The 16,865-nt window shown below is 38.8% G+C and overlaps 2 protein-coding genes across 2 annotated transcripts in view; one reads left to right on the top strand and one right to left on the bottom strand.

Moving 5' to 3' along the window:
* Window positions 1-5,494, top strand: part of NSA2 (NSA2 ribosome biogenesis homolog (S. cerevisiae)) — a 9,926-nt gene extending 4,432 nt beyond the window's left edge. Inside the window, exons 3-5 of the mRNA XM_006874409.1 lie at window positions 1,222-1,401; window positions 4,125-4,317; window positions 5,427-5,494. Of these exons, the coding sequence (XP_006874471.1) occupies window positions 1,222-1,401; window positions 4,125-4,317; window positions 5,427-5,494 (441 nt within the window). The remainder of the gene's footprint in view (window positions 1-1,221; window positions 1,402-4,124; window positions 4,318-5,426) is intronic.
* Window positions 5,495-10,743: 5,249 nt separating this feature from the next.
* FAM169A (family with sequence similarity 169, member A) overlaps window positions 10,744-16,865 on the bottom strand; it is an 87,113-nt gene continuing 80,991 nt past the window's right edge. The window contains exons 10-12 of the mRNA XM_006874399.1: window positions 16,524-16,677; window positions 12,362-12,565; window positions 10,744-11,292 (exon numbers count right to left, since the gene is read on the bottom strand). Coding sequence (XP_006874461.1) covers window positions 10,744-11,292; window positions 12,362-12,565; window positions 16,524-16,677 — 907 coding nt within the window. The remainder of the gene's footprint in view (window positions 11,293-12,361; window positions 12,566-16,523; window positions 16,678-16,865) is intronic.

Raw genomic sequence — 16,865 nt, 5'->3', positions numbered from 1 at the left:
CATAGCGACCCTGTATAGGGTTTTCGAGGAGCAGTTGTTGTTGTTGTTAAGTGCCGTCGAGTTGATTCCGACCCATAACAACCCTGTGTAGGGTTTTCGAGGAGCAGTACTTGGTACTAAATTGTGTTAAGACAATGGTTACATGGGTATTTTAAACCTGTGCATGGATTAATAGAAATCCAGGTAGCAGCAGAATATGTGGTACCTAGATTTAAAGAGCCTATAGTCTGAAAGTTTTTAAATCAAGTTTCTGAGTGGTAGAATGTTATTAACATAGAAAGTTAGCCTCATCATTTTATAGATAAGGAGATTAGAGTCCAAGAGGTGTGTCTTCTTCTATGAACAATTACATAGCTATGTAGTGGTAAGAGTTGCTCCTAGAGCCCATGTAACTCCAGTATTCTTTCGACTGCTGTATGCTGTTTTAGTTTTTCCTCTTTTTTTCTCATAGAATTTTGGTCTAGAGTGGTACAGAACAGCTGGTGGTGGTTCTCTCTTACCAGTAATATTATCTAAAAGTCCATTTGAAGTGGAAACAAAAAAGATACATTAATCGGTAGGAAGAGTCTTCCAGTTTTACACTATTAAGTTTTTATAGTAGTAGGCACTTTCACTGCTTTTAGAAGTATTACTACCTTATTTAGAGTTTCTGTGTTTGCCATTGTACTGGGCCTCACCCACTTGTCTTGTGGGTTCCTGATTTGGCGCACTGGGATTAGCAAACCATAAGGTTGACGGTTCAAACCCACCAGCTGCTCTTTGGAAACCCTGTGCAGGGTTGTGATGAGTCAGAAAGAACTTGACAACGCTTAACAACACCTTATTTATACAGGTGGTATCTTTTCCATAACATAGGAATTTTATTTAAAGCAACTATTTTCTTTGATGTATCCATGATACACAGAAGATAGGCAGCAGTTGGCAAACAAAGGTAAACAGTGCATCTTACTTGTGTAAAAACAAGGTCATTCTGTTTAATTTGGGGCTTGTGAGGAAACAGTGCAGACCTGTAGAACACAGTTGAGTCCAAAATGTCATGAATAGTTAAGGATAAGTAAATCTGCTTCTTTGTACCACAAAGGCATGTTTGACTTTTTAGTCTCATTATGTTGTTGTTGTTTTAATGTTTTATTGTGCATTATGTGATCGTTTACATGGGAGAACGTCAGTTTTACTAGCCTCATTATGTTTTACTAAGTTCTTCCTCTGGTATACTTTTAGGGAAAATGGGAAGTCCCTCTGCCCAAAGTCCGTGCCCAGGGAGAAACAGAAGTATTAAAAGTTATTCGGACAGGAAAGAGAAAAAAGAAAGCATGGAAAAGGATGGTTACCAAAGTCTGCTTCGTTGGAGACGGCTTTACACGAAAACCACCTAAATACGAAAGATTCATCAGACCAATGGTAAGTCATTTGAAAGAGTGTGGTGCATAAATGTTAGCTCCTGTGAAGTATATGGCACACTGCTACAATTCCCTAAGAGTGCCATGAAACACTGAAAGACGGCATTCTTCTGTGTCTTTGTTACTCTCAAATACTGATTGGCATTCCTTAGCCCTTTTTCCACTATGGTCAAGAAACTTGCCGTTAGCTTCATAAGAGACTTGAGATGCAAAAGGATTTTTCATAGCATTCCCAATGAATTTGGGCTTTTAAACATATTAGAGTCATTTTATGCACACAAACTTAATACTTTACTCATTCAACAAATGAGTTTCTACTACCAGTATATCTGACATTGTACTTGGCTTACCCACTTACTTGGCTTTGAGGAAAACAGAAAACTTGAGGGGTTGGGAGTGGGTATGTGCTGTGGAGTCGGTTCTGACTCGTAGTGGCCCTGTATAGAGTTTCCAAGGCTGTAATTCTTTACAGGAGCAGAAAGCCTCATCTTTCTCCCGAGGAGCAGCTGGTAGATATAAATTGCTGACCTTGTGGTTAGCAGCCCAACATGTAACCCACTCTCATACCAGCGCTTCTTGAAAACTTGAGTGGGACTGCTTTTTCAAGAGTCCATTCAGTTTTAATAAGGACTATATCTTTGGAGTCCTGGTGTGTTGCTGTGGGTTAATGCGCCAGACTGCAAAGCCATTTGAACTGCAAGGATGGCGGTTCAAGCTCACCAGCTGCTCCTCGGAAACCCTACACAGAGTCGCTATGGGTCGGGATCAACTCGTAACAACAACAACAAATGTCTATAATTTTGTAAACTTCAATATGCAATCTTGGAAAAAGAGAATTTAATGTAAAAATTCATAATTTAAGTTTTATTGACAGCAGTGATCCCAAAATTCACTAATCCTCCACCCCCAAATAATTAAAGCTTTCTTTTTTAGAGTCCATATAAAGAGATTGAATTACTCTGTCGTATACAGAAACTGAATTACTCTACTAAGTAGATATCAAGCCTGGTTAGCCAAAAAAAAAGGGCAGAAAGAAAAGTTAGCATATGCTATCGGGGTTCTACTCAAGTAATTTTTAATGAACTAAACTGTCAGATACCACTTATTTTTGTTGTTAGAGTTTTAATGGAACACAGCTGTAACCATTTATATAGTCATCGATGGCTGTTTTCTCAGCTGAATAATTACAACAGACACCACATGGCCTTCAGTGTCTAAAGTATGTACTAGCTGGCCTTTTATAAAAATTATTTGTCTGCCCCTGGACTACATCATAGACTCTCCTTGTTTGATTTCATATTTATGAACTTCTGAATACATTTTAGTGACCAAATTCTATAGACAGAAAACATGAGTCAAGATGCTGTTTCTCATACACTTGGTTAATGAATCCATTACTAAGATGCTGATTTAAGACTACTCTCCCATATGTTGGACTTGTGGTGTGGTCCTGTGCATCAGCACTGGACTGTGAACCACAGGGTCTGCAGTTCAAGCCCACCAGCTGTTCCTCAGAAGCCTTATACAGGGTCATTATGATTTGGAACCAACTTGATGGCATTTTAACAATTCCCATACACTGCCTGTGTGAGTTGTTCCAACTCATAGCAGAACTATATAGGGTTTCTGAGGCTATAAATCTTTACAAGAGCAGAAAGCCTCATCTTTCTCACAGGGAGTGGCTGGTAGATTCAAACTGCTGGTCATGTGGTTAGCAGCCCAGCGCATAACCCAGTATCACGAGTGCTTCTAACTTTACCATTTAGAGGCAAAAATTTAAGAGTTTGCAAAGTGTGTGGCTTCTAAAGTGCCAAAGCCCAAAAGACTAGTTAGTCTCTGTAACAGACCTCTCGAGGCTCAGTCTTTGCCCAATATTACCATTAATGGGAAGACAGCTGGCAATCCACCTCTTCTTTTTCATCATGGAATGTAGCTGACGTTTCTAAAGACTTGGTATGTTCAAATTTAGGTTTGATTTTCATATTCCACACCCCATTTTACCTGTGAGCAAGTCATGTAACTTGCCAATCCTTGTTTCATCAGTAATAAGAGGGTCGTTGTGAGGTTATCATGCTTAAATGAGCTAATTATGAGCTCTGGCAATGCCCCTGGCATGTGTCAACTCCTCAGTAAATAGAGATGGGACAAAGTCAGTGCTTGATAGATGATAAACACTCTTCAGGAGATCTGCATGTTTGTAGGTTTTCCTCACTGATCCTATAATCCTGTGATTGCAGGCCACCCTCAGGTTAGGAATTTGCAGGTCACTTGGAGCAGCTGCATGTAGTTTTCATTTAACCTCTAGTGACAGGGCTTGCAGCCTGGGCAGCACAGCATGCCTCTTGCCAGTGTCCCACAGCTTCAACATGTCATTTTTCCTAGTCCAGTGACTCAGGAGTCACCCACATCTTAAAAATTCTGCCTTGTTCTTGTTTTGTTCATCAGCTGTAACAGAACCAGTACAAAGCCCTCCATTAACGGGCTAGCAGGAATTGTCCGTAAATTGTGTACGGAATAATCCAGGGCTGCCTGTTGCTACCTTTAGCCTATAGAATGATTAGCATTTTGTGTGACATGTTAAGGTTTTACATTATTTAAAACTAAAAGGTGACATGCAATCCTTTTTATTTATTTTTTCTATTTTTGGAGATGAGTTGGAAAAACAAAAAGGACCTATACCCATCATGTTAATATTCTGGGCACAAACTTTTTTTTTTTCACTAGGGCTTACGTTTCAAGAAGGCTCACGTAACACATCCTGAGCTTAAAGCCACCTTCTGCTTACCGATACTTGGTGTGAAGAAGAATCCCTCATCACCGCTCTATACAACTCTGGGTGTAATCACCAAAGGGACTGTCATTGAAGTGAACGTGAGCGAGCTGGGCTTGGTGACACAAGGAGGCAAGGTTATCTGGGGTACGTACATTTCTGAATGTGAAGCTGCTGCTTTTCTGCAGTCCTGAAATAGACTTTTCAGTGGACGTAAGCATTGATTTTTTTTACATGTATAACGGCTAGATGAGTTAAAAGTTGATGAAAATTTTATTTTTTAAAAGGTAACTTTGAATACAATTATTTCATTTGGTTTAGTGGTTGAGTTACATAAGGTGTCTCTGTAGTCTTTTAGATATAATTTTATGCTTTTTAGTAACAGGCAGTAATCGCTTTCATTATGAGGGAAATAAATGCACAGAGTATAATGACCAAAACCAAAAGAAAATACCATTAATAAATAATGAGTAAGGGAAGGGAGGTAAATGCGTAATTGTGCTATTTCAATGATAATTAAAACAAATGGGTCAGGCAGCAGTTTTTAATTCCTTTTGCCTCATTTGCATAATTTCTGCTTTTAGTGCCCCAGTAGTTCTAAATCTCTTTAAAAAGGAAGCTTATACTCCTGTAGAGCGTGGTTAAGTGCTTGACAGCTCACTGGAAGGTTGCTGCTCTTGACCCCATCTCGGGTTTCCTAGGCTTTTAATCTCTGTGGAAGCAGAAAGCCTCCTCTTGCTTAAAGGACAATTCTAATCTGTCCTCTAGGGTTACTGTGAGTCTGACGTCACTTTTGGTTTGGAGAATTGCATCAATTGGCTCACACTTCATGTTGTTTCCGAGCTGTAGAGTCCGTTCTGACTCATAGCAACCCTGTAGTATAAGGTTTCTGAGGATGGGTTTGAACTGCTGACTTTGCAGTTAGCAGTCCAGTGTTTATCCTACAGAGTCCCAAAATAGGAAACTGATTTAAATTCTGACCCGTTTTCCATTCCGAGTCATATGGGAAAGTAGCAGTGCTAGGGTCAACCCACAAAGTATAATGTGCTAACAGTGGAACTACCTGACCACCATTTGTAAAAACTGTTTATAAAACAATCACATTCAGAACTAAAGCTTGGTCTTGAGTAATTTCATGAATATCCTAAGGTTTGCTTTTAGTCTCTTAAATGTGGTCATTAGAGACTTTAGGCAAAGATTATAATTTTTAATATTAATAATTTTTATAAGCTAACATCTTTTTTCCTCCCGCTTAGGTAAATATGCTCAAGTTACCAACAATCCTGAAAATGACGGATGCATAAATGCAGTCTTACTGGTTTAACAGCAGTTTCCTTTAAGTCATTTCTTATTGGTGAAGACTACAACCAGGAAAATTACCATCACCTGTGTTTCTGAGGACTATCGCATAGCCTTACCCGTCTGCAGTTATTAAGAACTATGTATGATGTTGTTAAAAACATTAAAATTGTCCAGTTTTACAAACCTGTCTTTATTTTTGCATTCTAAGGATTTTAGGTGTTCATAAGACTGATTAAAAGAACATTGTGGAAATAAACTTGATCACTACCTGTAGTGATGAGTCGGTACTCAGCAATGCAAATCTCTGGTAACATATTGGTTATGAATCGGGCTGCTAACCTCAAGGTCAGCAGTTCGAAACTACCAGCTGTTCCGAGGGAGAAAGAAAAATGAGGATTTCTGCTCCCGTAAAGATTTACAGCCTCAGAAACCCTGTACAGGGTCACTATGAGTCGGAACTGACTCCACGGTACTTCACATTACTTTAAAACACCATTTTCATACATAGAGGTTAACCAGTTGCTTTTAAGTTCACTCCAACTCGTACCTACCCCATGTTTGTTAAGAGCAGGACTGTGCTCATATGATTTCCATGGGCTGGTTTTACAGAAGTGGATCTGGCCTTTCTTCCAAGGAGACTCTGGTTGGACTTTCAGTTAATAGCCAAATGCCTGTGTACATGACCCTCGGGCTCTACATAAAGGTTAGAACACACTTAAATACGGGGCCTACGGTAGGAAAACTCTGCTTGAGAGTAGAGTTCCTAATTAGATCAATCTTTTCACCTCCATGATTAATCAGTCCTTAGAACTTACATTACCATTGTAAGCTATTGTTGCCTTATCACTTGTAGATAAATGGAAGTATATTGTGATTTTCTAACTACATTATGACAAAGGAAATGTTTGTACCTTTAGCATTTTTTATCTTCCAAACTGAGGAGTGGTGGTAAAGTACTGTCAAGTCGGTTCCAACCCATAGTGACCCCATACAGGATTTCCGAGGAGTGGCTGGTAGGTTTGAACCACTGGCCGTGTGGTTAGCAGCCCAGTGCTCAGCCTGTAGCACCACACTAGGACTTCAAATAGGTGTAGCATTTCTAGTTTTCAGAATGGTATGAAAAATTGGTTTAAATAATTTGTTATTCAAATCTTTAACTGCAGTTACTTAGATAATACAAAATAGGCCATGTTAAAGGGTTGTTAACTTGGGAAAGCACTTTTGCGATTTGAATTCTATGTATGTGGCTCAATATTTTGAGTTTATTAATTTATCTGTAATTAATAATCTGTAAAAGGAGCTCTGGTAGCATAGTGGTTACAAATTGGGCTGCGAACTTAAAGGTCAGCAGTTCAAAACTACCAGCTGCTCCACGGGAGAAAGCTGAGGCTTTCTGCTCCCTGTAAAGATTTACAGCCTCGGAAACCCTGTACAGGGTCACTATGGGTCGGAACCGACTCCACGGCACTTACCAACAACAAAAAATCACAGAGTTAGTTTTAAATTGTTTATTTTTTTTAAGTATATCTTCAAGTACAACCAATGTGATTATGCCTTTTACAAAATCATTCCAGGTCTAAACAAATTTCAGTAACTTAAACATATCTTCAACTAAATTAAGGTACAGATGTCAAAACAGACCAGGAAACAATCACAAAATAAAGGTTTAATTACTTTAAAAAAAATAAAAACAAATAAGTACTCCAGTAAAACTTGCTATTCTGAATATTAAGGTAACATCATTTCTAAGTAGAAGTTTATAAAATAGCTACAGACACATAGGAAAAGGCTAGTTCCTTGAAAATGACATTCAGTAATGTACAATCAATCACTTGAGATGATACAAAAGCTGAACCTTTCTTACAATTAGGTTTTAACAAATTACCTTGCTACAATATTATAAATAGGTGATGTATGAATGACTCACGTTTTGGAAGGTGAAACAAAATTTTGGGCAAGCAATAGTACAGAACTGAGGTTTACCTATTTTTTTTGTACCAAAATTCAAAAAGAAAATGACCATCTTATACAAAGGAAGCTTGATATTAAATATGCAAACATAAGCATAACACTTAGAACTAGCTGCACCCATGACATGACTGGATCACATCTTAAACACCGTATTGCCATAGTGAACAGAACAGGCAGAGTTTTTCTAAAATACTGTTACACAGATGAATAATGTTAGTATAAATTCTTTATATACATCAAGATCAATCTCAATTTGCTGGTGTGACTGATTACACTGTAGAATGGTCGTGCCAGAGGGCAAAGCAGAACATACGAACAGATACTTAGTACTAGGGAATTGCTCAACTTAATGCAACCATAAACGCTCATCAATACTTGCTAAAGTCACTGAAACAATTTTAGGTACAGTTCCGGTAATTTGCTGTAAGTGAGCCATTAGTCACTAGAAATACAATTCTTGACATTGAATGGAAATACCATTAACAGAGATACATTTTAGTAGAAGTCTGACATCCTACATCATGCTGTTTTAGTTTTATTAAAAAATTCCTAACACCCTCACTTTCAAAAGGTGGAGAGGGACTTTGTAATAAACTTTTATACTTTTGTGATGTCTAGCAATTAAAATTTGAAAGTTTAAAATTTTGCTATTAACTGTTCTGCTTTTTATTACCCAAGGAAGTACATATGTATGTACACAGACTGAAGTGAATGCCCTTTGGCACAGACAAGTTCTAAACAAAAAAAAAACAAAAAAACACTTCACAAAGGACTTGAATGTGACCACACAACAACTAGACTGGTTAAAATCAAAGTCACTCATCTGTAATTCTGAATGTTTTTCTAGTATCTTGCAAAAACCAAAAGTACCTGATTAAATTTATTTAGACTTCCTGTTGAGGTTCATTAACATGAAAGTTAGTTCTTTCCGTATGACCTCCTTTTTCTCTACCATCTATAAACCTCGAAGTAACATTTGCTGTCAGAGGTAATATGTAATGAAAGTATTTTTTATGTGTTGAGCATAAAGCTTTCAAGTTGCTTGAAAGTCACTGTTTTAAGAATACACCAGTCATAGACAAGTTTACCTTTCAGTCACCTAGTGGTCACATGAATAGCAGATCATTTTTGTAAACTCAGCAACTATATTCCCAACATAGTAAAAATTGTCTGTGTGCTCAATCTTTAAAAAAAGAAACTTTTTACATGAAAGTATTTTTAAAGAGAACAATGGAGCAACCTAAATAGAAAAGATCTGAAGGTGTTTCGAATCTATTCCAATAAACCAAAAATGGAAAGGTTCAGAATTTACTGAAGTATAGCAGAATTTACTTACAGCCCAAATTGTGACATTAACCAAAGGAACTTAAAATGTGTACAATCACAGGACCATCTGAAAGACATATTAGATGTAGTCATTCTTATCTCCCGCTTAATTAGCATTTCTTGAGGAAACAAATGGACATAGTGCTTTAATTTTTACTGATTGGAATTTAGCTATTCTGATTGCCTTTTAAAAGATGATTCACTGAGATATTGCTAAAGTAACAGTCTCCAAAAATAAAATTTAATAACACTGCCACCTCACCATTAATCTGTAGCATCTCCCACAATGACATAAAACCATACCATTTTTTTCATAATACGGATCAAGCTGTTGAAAAACAACCTAAATGGGATCAGAGCATTCTCCAACAAGTGCACACAAATATATGTAATACTTTCAAAGAGGAGATTCTCCTTGGAATCTAAGAATAACCATTTTGCTTATTTTAAAAAAAAGCGACTACACAAAAGTTGACAGCTGAATTTTTTTTTTTTTTAATTTCCCTAGGCAAAGGCCTTTGCTTTAGCAGCACAATGTACACACACACACACACACACAGGCTGATTACAACCTGTCGTCCTGGAACGAATCAAGAGTGAGCAGGATAATCATCGTAATGAAACTAAGTATGTGATTGGTTGATTGTAAAGCCGATGACCTGCTCTGTAAACCTTCACTCAATTCACAATAAAAAGTTAAAAAAAAAAACTGACATTTCAGATTTACAGAAAACTTACAATAATATTACAAAGAATGTCTGTATCCCTCCCTCCTACCCCCCCAAAAAAAAAAAAAAAAAAAAAAAATTGTGAGCAGGACCAAAGGGACAATTGAAGCCTTCAACTTAAGTACTGCCATCTAGATGTAAGACGGAGCAAATCCTAAAACCACCCAAGATTGGGTGCTAAGGGCATAGCCTAGTCGGCAGGCACAAGACCTTTCGAGTGGTGAGTCACTCCATGAGCTTTGGACATGGGAGAAGACAGGTAAGATTTCAGAGTTCTGGAAGGAGCAGGAGTAGACAGAAGCCTAAAGAAGGGGCATCACAATTTCCTAGATAGAGATGTTAACTGGGCAAAGTCAAGTCTTTGGCTCAGTTTATCTACCTTTATGATCAAGATCAGATAGCCCAATTCAGGGCAATCTAGATCCCCAAATTACATTAAGTTCGGATGGTTACCAGGTAACGTAAAAGTGTATTCTTAAATGTTTAATCATCAGTGACTATGCAAAGATTAACATTGTAAAAATTCAATACTGAAAATGAAATTTTAAATAACCCTATTAATGCCTACATGCCAGAGTGAAGTCCCTAGTGCTTACTATTAATATTGCTAGGAGTGAATTGGAGCCAGATTTTGTTTGTGCCTTTCCACAAACGTTGAAGTCAAAGGAGGAAACAGTATTAACAACTAAAATTAGAGGACAAAATATCACCTTAATAAGCCTCTGATTAAATTTCTGTTTGTGCTCTCATTTACTTTAAGTTGTACTGAATTATTAGGCATGCCTCATTAAAAATGGTCATTAATTTTGATATTGAACATAAAATTTCTAGGACATTCACTGAGTTTACTACTAAAACCCTTAGTATAAAAGATTTCTGTGATCCTTACAAGGAATGGATAGCCTACTTTCATTGAATTATTCAAATTTTATATATATATATTTTTAAATAATCATGGTCAGACGTCCCCCACCTGCTAAAGATGAAAATATAGTATGATCTGGCTTCCCAAAATTGAAATATGGTTAATAAAAATAAAATATTGTATTTACATAAAATCACCTAAAAATTAAAAAGAATGGTGAACCCTAGGTCCTAGGAGTGGAGAAAAAAAAATTGTCAAAAAGAAAGAAGTTCAAATTTAAATTTTGGAAATTTTGTTCTGTGTCCCATGCATTTATTAATTACCATATTTTAAAAACCGCAATTATGTTACAAAGAAGATTTACTCTCTGCATTGCTTCTTTCATGTTAGCTTGGCTTTCTTTTTAGCAGGTCCTTTATGCCCTTTGGCCTTTCTTCTTAAATTCCGCCTGTCTACAACAGGCACTTCCACTTCGATTTCCTCTGAACTGCTATCCACAGCTTTTTCTGCTGACGGTGGAAACTGATCCAGGTGCTCAGACGATGCTTCTGACTGCTCCTCTGACTGGTTCTTCTGTCCTGCATTCTGTGAGAAGGGCACATCTTCCAGTTCAACCTCTATCAAAGAACTCTGAGGAAGAGCAGGAGATGTTTCCTGGGGCTCAGAGACCCCCTCCTCAGCCTGTTCTTCCAATGAGGAAGTAGTGTTGGGTGATACATTTTCAGAGACCGATTCTTCAGAAAATTCAGTTATCACAGAGTTTGGAAAACCGCTGTCAGATCGTTCTTCATTTGGGATAGTAGCAGCATCGTCAGAACTCCCAAAATGTGTTTTCTTTCTTGAAACTAGTGACAGTTTCTCATCGGTGTGCACTTTTTCATCAGATGGGCTTTCTTCTGTCAATGGTTCTGAGTCAATTATATGTGGAGTCTGTAAATAAAATATCCTGGTCAAAAAACTTTCGTAATCTAACTCAAAAAATTATTCTCAGACACTATCTGCAAGGATGGAGTCCTTGTGTGGCGCTGCGGGTTATTTATTGCACTGGACTGTAAAGTCAGTTTGAACTGCAAGGTCGGCAGTTCAAGCTCACCAGCCGCTTCTTGGAAACCCAACACAGGGTTGACATGGGTGGGAACCAACTTGATGGCACTTAACAACAACAATCTTAGTGGAACAAAAAGCATCGTCTTTCTTTCACAGAGCACACTGTAGTTAGCAGTCCAGTGCTTATCTTAAAGAGCCACCGCACTCCCCATGTAAACAATGTTGCAGTAAGTGCCATGGAGTCAGTTTCAACTCACACCAACCCTGTAAAGGGTTTCCAAAGGAGCTCTGGTAGCGTACTGGTTGTGAGTGGTTATGACCTTAAGGTCAGCAGCTCTAGACTACCAGCCGTTCTGTGGGAGACAGATGAGGCTTTCTGCTCCCGTAAAGATTTACAGCCTCAGAAGCTCTGTACAGGGTCGCTATGAGTTGGAACCGATTCCACGGTACACTACCATCACCATAGAGTTTCCAGGGAGTGTGGTGAGTTTGAACTGCTGACTTTGGGGATAAACCAACCTTACTGTCTAGTGTTTTATCCCACAGTGCTACACCAAGACTCCTATGTAAGCAACTGTTGTTGTTAAGTGCTGTCAAGTCGCTTCCGACCCATAGCAACCCTGTATAGGGTTTCTGAGGAGCAGCTGGTGAGCTTGAACTACTGACCTTGCAGTACAAATGGCTTTGCAGTCTGGTGCATTAACCCACAGCGCCACACCAGGACTCCCAATTCCCTAATTCACTAAAGTAAAATATTTTGTAACTGTAAATTAGATACAAATAAATAATATCACATATATGTGAAGTTATTGAATATTACTAATTGCATTTTCTGAAAATACCAAATCTAGTATAAATGTTAGTTTTCCTAAAGAATTAAGTATACACAATCACACATAACAATGTATCCAACAATGTACTTTAGTTAAAAAGTACGTTATTTCTCCCTTACTTTGTCCTGTGCAACAGCTTCGAGGGGTTTGGAAGATTCCACCACCAATGGACCAAGATTCCTAGGGTCTTCACAGGAGTTAAAAGACTGCAATTTTAATTCTTCATCTAAAGCATCCACAGCAGAGTCCTCCTCTTCAGCTATAATCGAGGTCTTAAGAGTATCATCCATTATCTCACCATTCATAGGTTCTAAGTCAGATTCCTAAAACATCAACGAAAAAAATCACAATGTGAATTACAAACCAACTTCTATGTCATTAAAGGCAGGCCCCTATTCAGTGCAAACTTATCATGTCCTAGGACTCAAGATGAATGCACAAGATCAAGGAGCAAGCGTTAAGGAATAGTCTTACTTGAGAAGAGGGTAAATTTATAAAGCAGGGAGAGGAAAAGAAAAGTTTGCCTGAGTACTCCAGACCCCCACAGTTCTTCTGAGAGGTGTGCTCTGTGGACACAGTGTAGGTCTACATTCAATGGCAAGACACTTCCCCCCTTCTCACAATCTTTTCTTAAACTAATAGGGTAATCATGTGGGGGATCCTTCACAGCAAAATGACCCCAGAGGTGGTCAAGATTGGTGCCAGCTCTTTACAAGTACACCAGCTGACTAGTACCTGGCACATTTGGGACCTTAAATAAGTTGCTGTTTACCTTGCCAGCACAGGAAACACAACAATACTAGTCTTGTAGAAATGACTTACTCATTGCAAATACCATTTTTAAACAAGACAATTATACACATGGACTTCACCAGGTGGAATACACAGAAATTAAACTGACTACATTTCTGGAAAGTGATGGTAGAAAAGCTCTATATTCATTAGTCAAAACAAGGCAAGGGGCAGAATATGGGACAGACCATCACTTGCTCATAAGTTAGTTCAGGCTGAGGAACCAGAAGTTAAAATGGTGTAGATTATGGAAATTGAATCAGTGATTGAATCACTCGTTCAACTGCTGGCTGGACTTGGCAAAACAGGTAAGAGATTTTTTTTCAAAAGACTTATTAAACAAGGAATCTGTAAAGAGGAAAAGAATGAAGATATTAAAAAAAAAAAAAGACAAGAAATCAAAGGAAAGAAGGAAAAATACTTGAGGAGCTTAAGAAAAAAACAGGTACCAAAGAGTTTGTCACAAAGCTTTGCCTATTTGATTTCTAATGCTTTTTAAAAATGATGGTTATGTACAGTTTAGCTCATTTCCCAGGAATTTGAAAAATCAACTGTGACCAAATTTTTTCTAGATAACTAATTCCTATCCTTCCACCAAAATACGGATACAGTTAAGGACACGTTGGAACTGAATGCATTCTAATTGATTCTATAAGGCAGATCTGATTTCCACATCATCTGTGCTTTACAAGTGTGTTTAGTTCCACAAATATTTTATATATTTAGATGCACTAAAGGACCTTGGTAGCACAGTGGTTACAAATCAGGCTGTGAACCGCAAGGTCAGAAGTTTGAAACTACCAGCTGTTCTGCAGGAGAAAGATGAGGCTTTCAGCTCCTGTAAAGATTTACAGCCTCAGACACCCTGCCCAGGGTTGCTATAGGTTGGAAATTACTCAACGGCACTTAACAACGAGGGACCTTGGGGAGCGCAGTGGCTCCATACGATAAGCACTGGACCGCGAAACAAAAGGTCAGTGGTTTGAGCCCACCAGTCACTCCGTGGGAGAAAGATGAAGCTTTAAGTTTTCTGCTCCCACAAAGCCTCAGACAGGGTCACTATGAGTCAAAACTGATGTGAAGGCACTTAACAACTTAAGGGACCTCACTATTTAAACACCTCCTAGTTTACCTGTGGGTTGGAATCGACTCAATGGCACTTACCAACAACAGTTTCTCTGTCCTACTATAAACAATTACAAACTGTTATAAATGCCCTTAGTTTAAACGTAAACTTAGCCTTGTAACTTTATGTCCTTCCAAACCCTAATAATCTGCCCTTGCTTAATTCAGATATATGTTTTTATTTATTTCTTTTGGCTTCTTTGTATCATTTTTTTTTATTTTGAGGATTCTTAGTGTGGTAAATACAGGTGTACCAGTACCTAAGTTACTAATGCCTGATTATGGACAACTCGTACTGGGCCTTTAATGCTGCACAAATCCATCCTCACTTAGAAACACTTGAACCAGCCCCTACTCACAACACACGCTGTATCACAATCTCCTCCAGTTGCTGCGCATACAGTTTTTAAACCACTGAAAAGGCTTTGACCCTTTACTTGTACTAAAGTAAGGCTGAACAAGAACTCTACATACCTGTTCCAACTTACCTACATATTCTTCAAGACACAAGAACTGATCTCATTTGCAATCTGGGGGCTGCCTGTATTCAATGGGTATTTGAAGAGTCTGTGGGAAAATTCTATTATCTACTAATTTTACTAATTTTTTATTACGGCCTTTCTAGCCAAATTTCTCGATTTTGTGATGTATTATAAATCCTAGCCTCCTGCTGTGGCAATGTAGGATAAGCACTGGACTGCGAACTGCAAGGTCAGCAGTTCAAACCCACCAGTCAATCCTTGGAAACCCTATACAAGGTAGCTAGGAGTCAGACTTGACTTGACAGCACTTAGGAATAGCATGCTTGTGATTACGGGCCCATATCGGAATGATTCTAAGGAGTAAACATGAAGGTGACGCTAAGGAGTAAAGGTTACGGTGGTGCTGTTAAGTGCTGTTGAGTCAGACTCAACACAAAGCAACTCTGTCTAGGGTTTGTGAGGAGCAGCTGGTGGGTTTGAACCGCTGACCTTGTGGTTGGTTAGCAGTCCAATGCTTATCCTATAGTGTCACACCAGTACCCCAAAGATCACAGTGAAACTGAAGATTAAGGATGCCCCCACCTTACTAGAGAATGTGATTCAAGTCACCACCCTTAGTTTCCTTGAGGGACATGGTCTGACTCCAATTTACAGAACTGCTTTGGAAAAGCTCACTCCCTTGCCCTGGATCTTGTAACTGGCTCATTACTTGTGACCCCCAGTTCATGGATCTTTCAGCCCATCACCTGACCTGATTCACAAGCTCCTGCAGTCTCGTGTAACCTGTCATCTGAGCTGTTAATTTGGGTTCCTCTGCTCCTGAGACTATATAGGTGAGAAGATTCCTCCAGACTATCTCTAAACTACAGATATGGGACTTGCCAGCCTTCACAACTGTGTGAGTCATTTCTTTTGACAACTGTTGAGTTTTGTGAGATGGGAATGGTTGCTATCAAGGGTATGGAGGGGCACAGCATGTCAGAAATATGGAATAGTTGGTATAGCTTCAATTCATAGGGACCACCCTTGTGCTGACCCTTCTAAAATAAACTATTCATGTTGCTGTTGTTAAGTGCTGTCGAGTCGGTTCCAACCCATAGCAACCCTATATAGGGTTGCCGAGGAGCAGTTGGTGAGCTTGAACTGCCGACCTTGCAGTTCAATTGGCTTTGCAGTCTGGCACATTAACCTACAGCGCCACACCAGGACTCCAAACTATTCATGCACCCCTCATATGTGTAAGCAAATAGTTTTGCTTTTTCAACATTGTCCATATGTACAATTCAGTGACACTATATGTATCACGTTATCAATTATTAACAGTATCTGTTTACAAATATTCTATCGCCTTTAACAGAAGCTCAGTGTTTCCTAAGCAGTGAGCCTCCTTTATCTCTCTCTTCCTTCCTCCATCTTACTGTTGTTGTTGTTGTTAAGTGCCATCGAGTCGGTTCTGACTCATAGAGACCCTGTACAGGGTTTCCGAGGGTGTAAATCTTTACGGGAGCAGAAAGCCTCAACTTTCTCCCATGGAGCAGCTGATAGTTTCGAACCGCTGACCTTATGGTTCGCAGCCCGATTCGTAACCACTACACCATATTCCTGTAGTACCCACTAATGAACCTTGGTCTCTGTCTACTTACCTAGCCTAGACGTTTCCTGTAAGTGAAATCATACAGTAATTGTACTTCTGTGACTGACTTAGTTTACTCAGTGGGTGTTCAAGGTTGAGTCTCGTTGTCACATGTCACCAGGACTGCATTTCTCTTGATGGGTGAGTGAAAAGTTCATTGTATGTATATATGTACCACAGTTTATTTATCCAGTCACTACAAATAGTGACATTTTTGGCATTATTCACTTTATGTAAGTGACGGCATACCTTTTCACCATCTTGCTTTTCCAGGCGTGCCTGGGTTTCTGATATTGGCTGTGAATCTTTATCGCTTCCTTCATCCTCGAATTCAATCACACTCTCCTCTGTTTCTTCTAGGAATTCTTCTGAGCTCTCGGATGTCCTTGCAGCAGCCTCTAATCTATGATAACAGTAACAAAAACAATGAGTTGACATAATTATTAACAATGCCCTTTTCATTTACTAAATTGTCAGGATAAACAACGTGGTTGAGTTCTACCTCTGGAATGCCTTTCAAACATATCCCCTGCCCTTCCAATCCCATTGCCATGGCCCAAGTTCAGGCGCCAATTCTCCCTGGGCCACAGT

Source organism: Chrysochloris asiatica, unplaced genomic scaffold, assembly GCF_000296735.1.
Source record: "Chrysochloris asiatica unplaced genomic scaffold, ChrAsi1.0 scaffold00275, whole genome shotgun sequence".
NCBI lineage: Eukaryota > Metazoa > Chordata > Mammalia > Afrosoricida > Chrysochloridae > Chrysochloris > Chrysochloris asiatica.
This window is presented reverse-complemented; position numbering and strand designations above follow the sequence as displayed.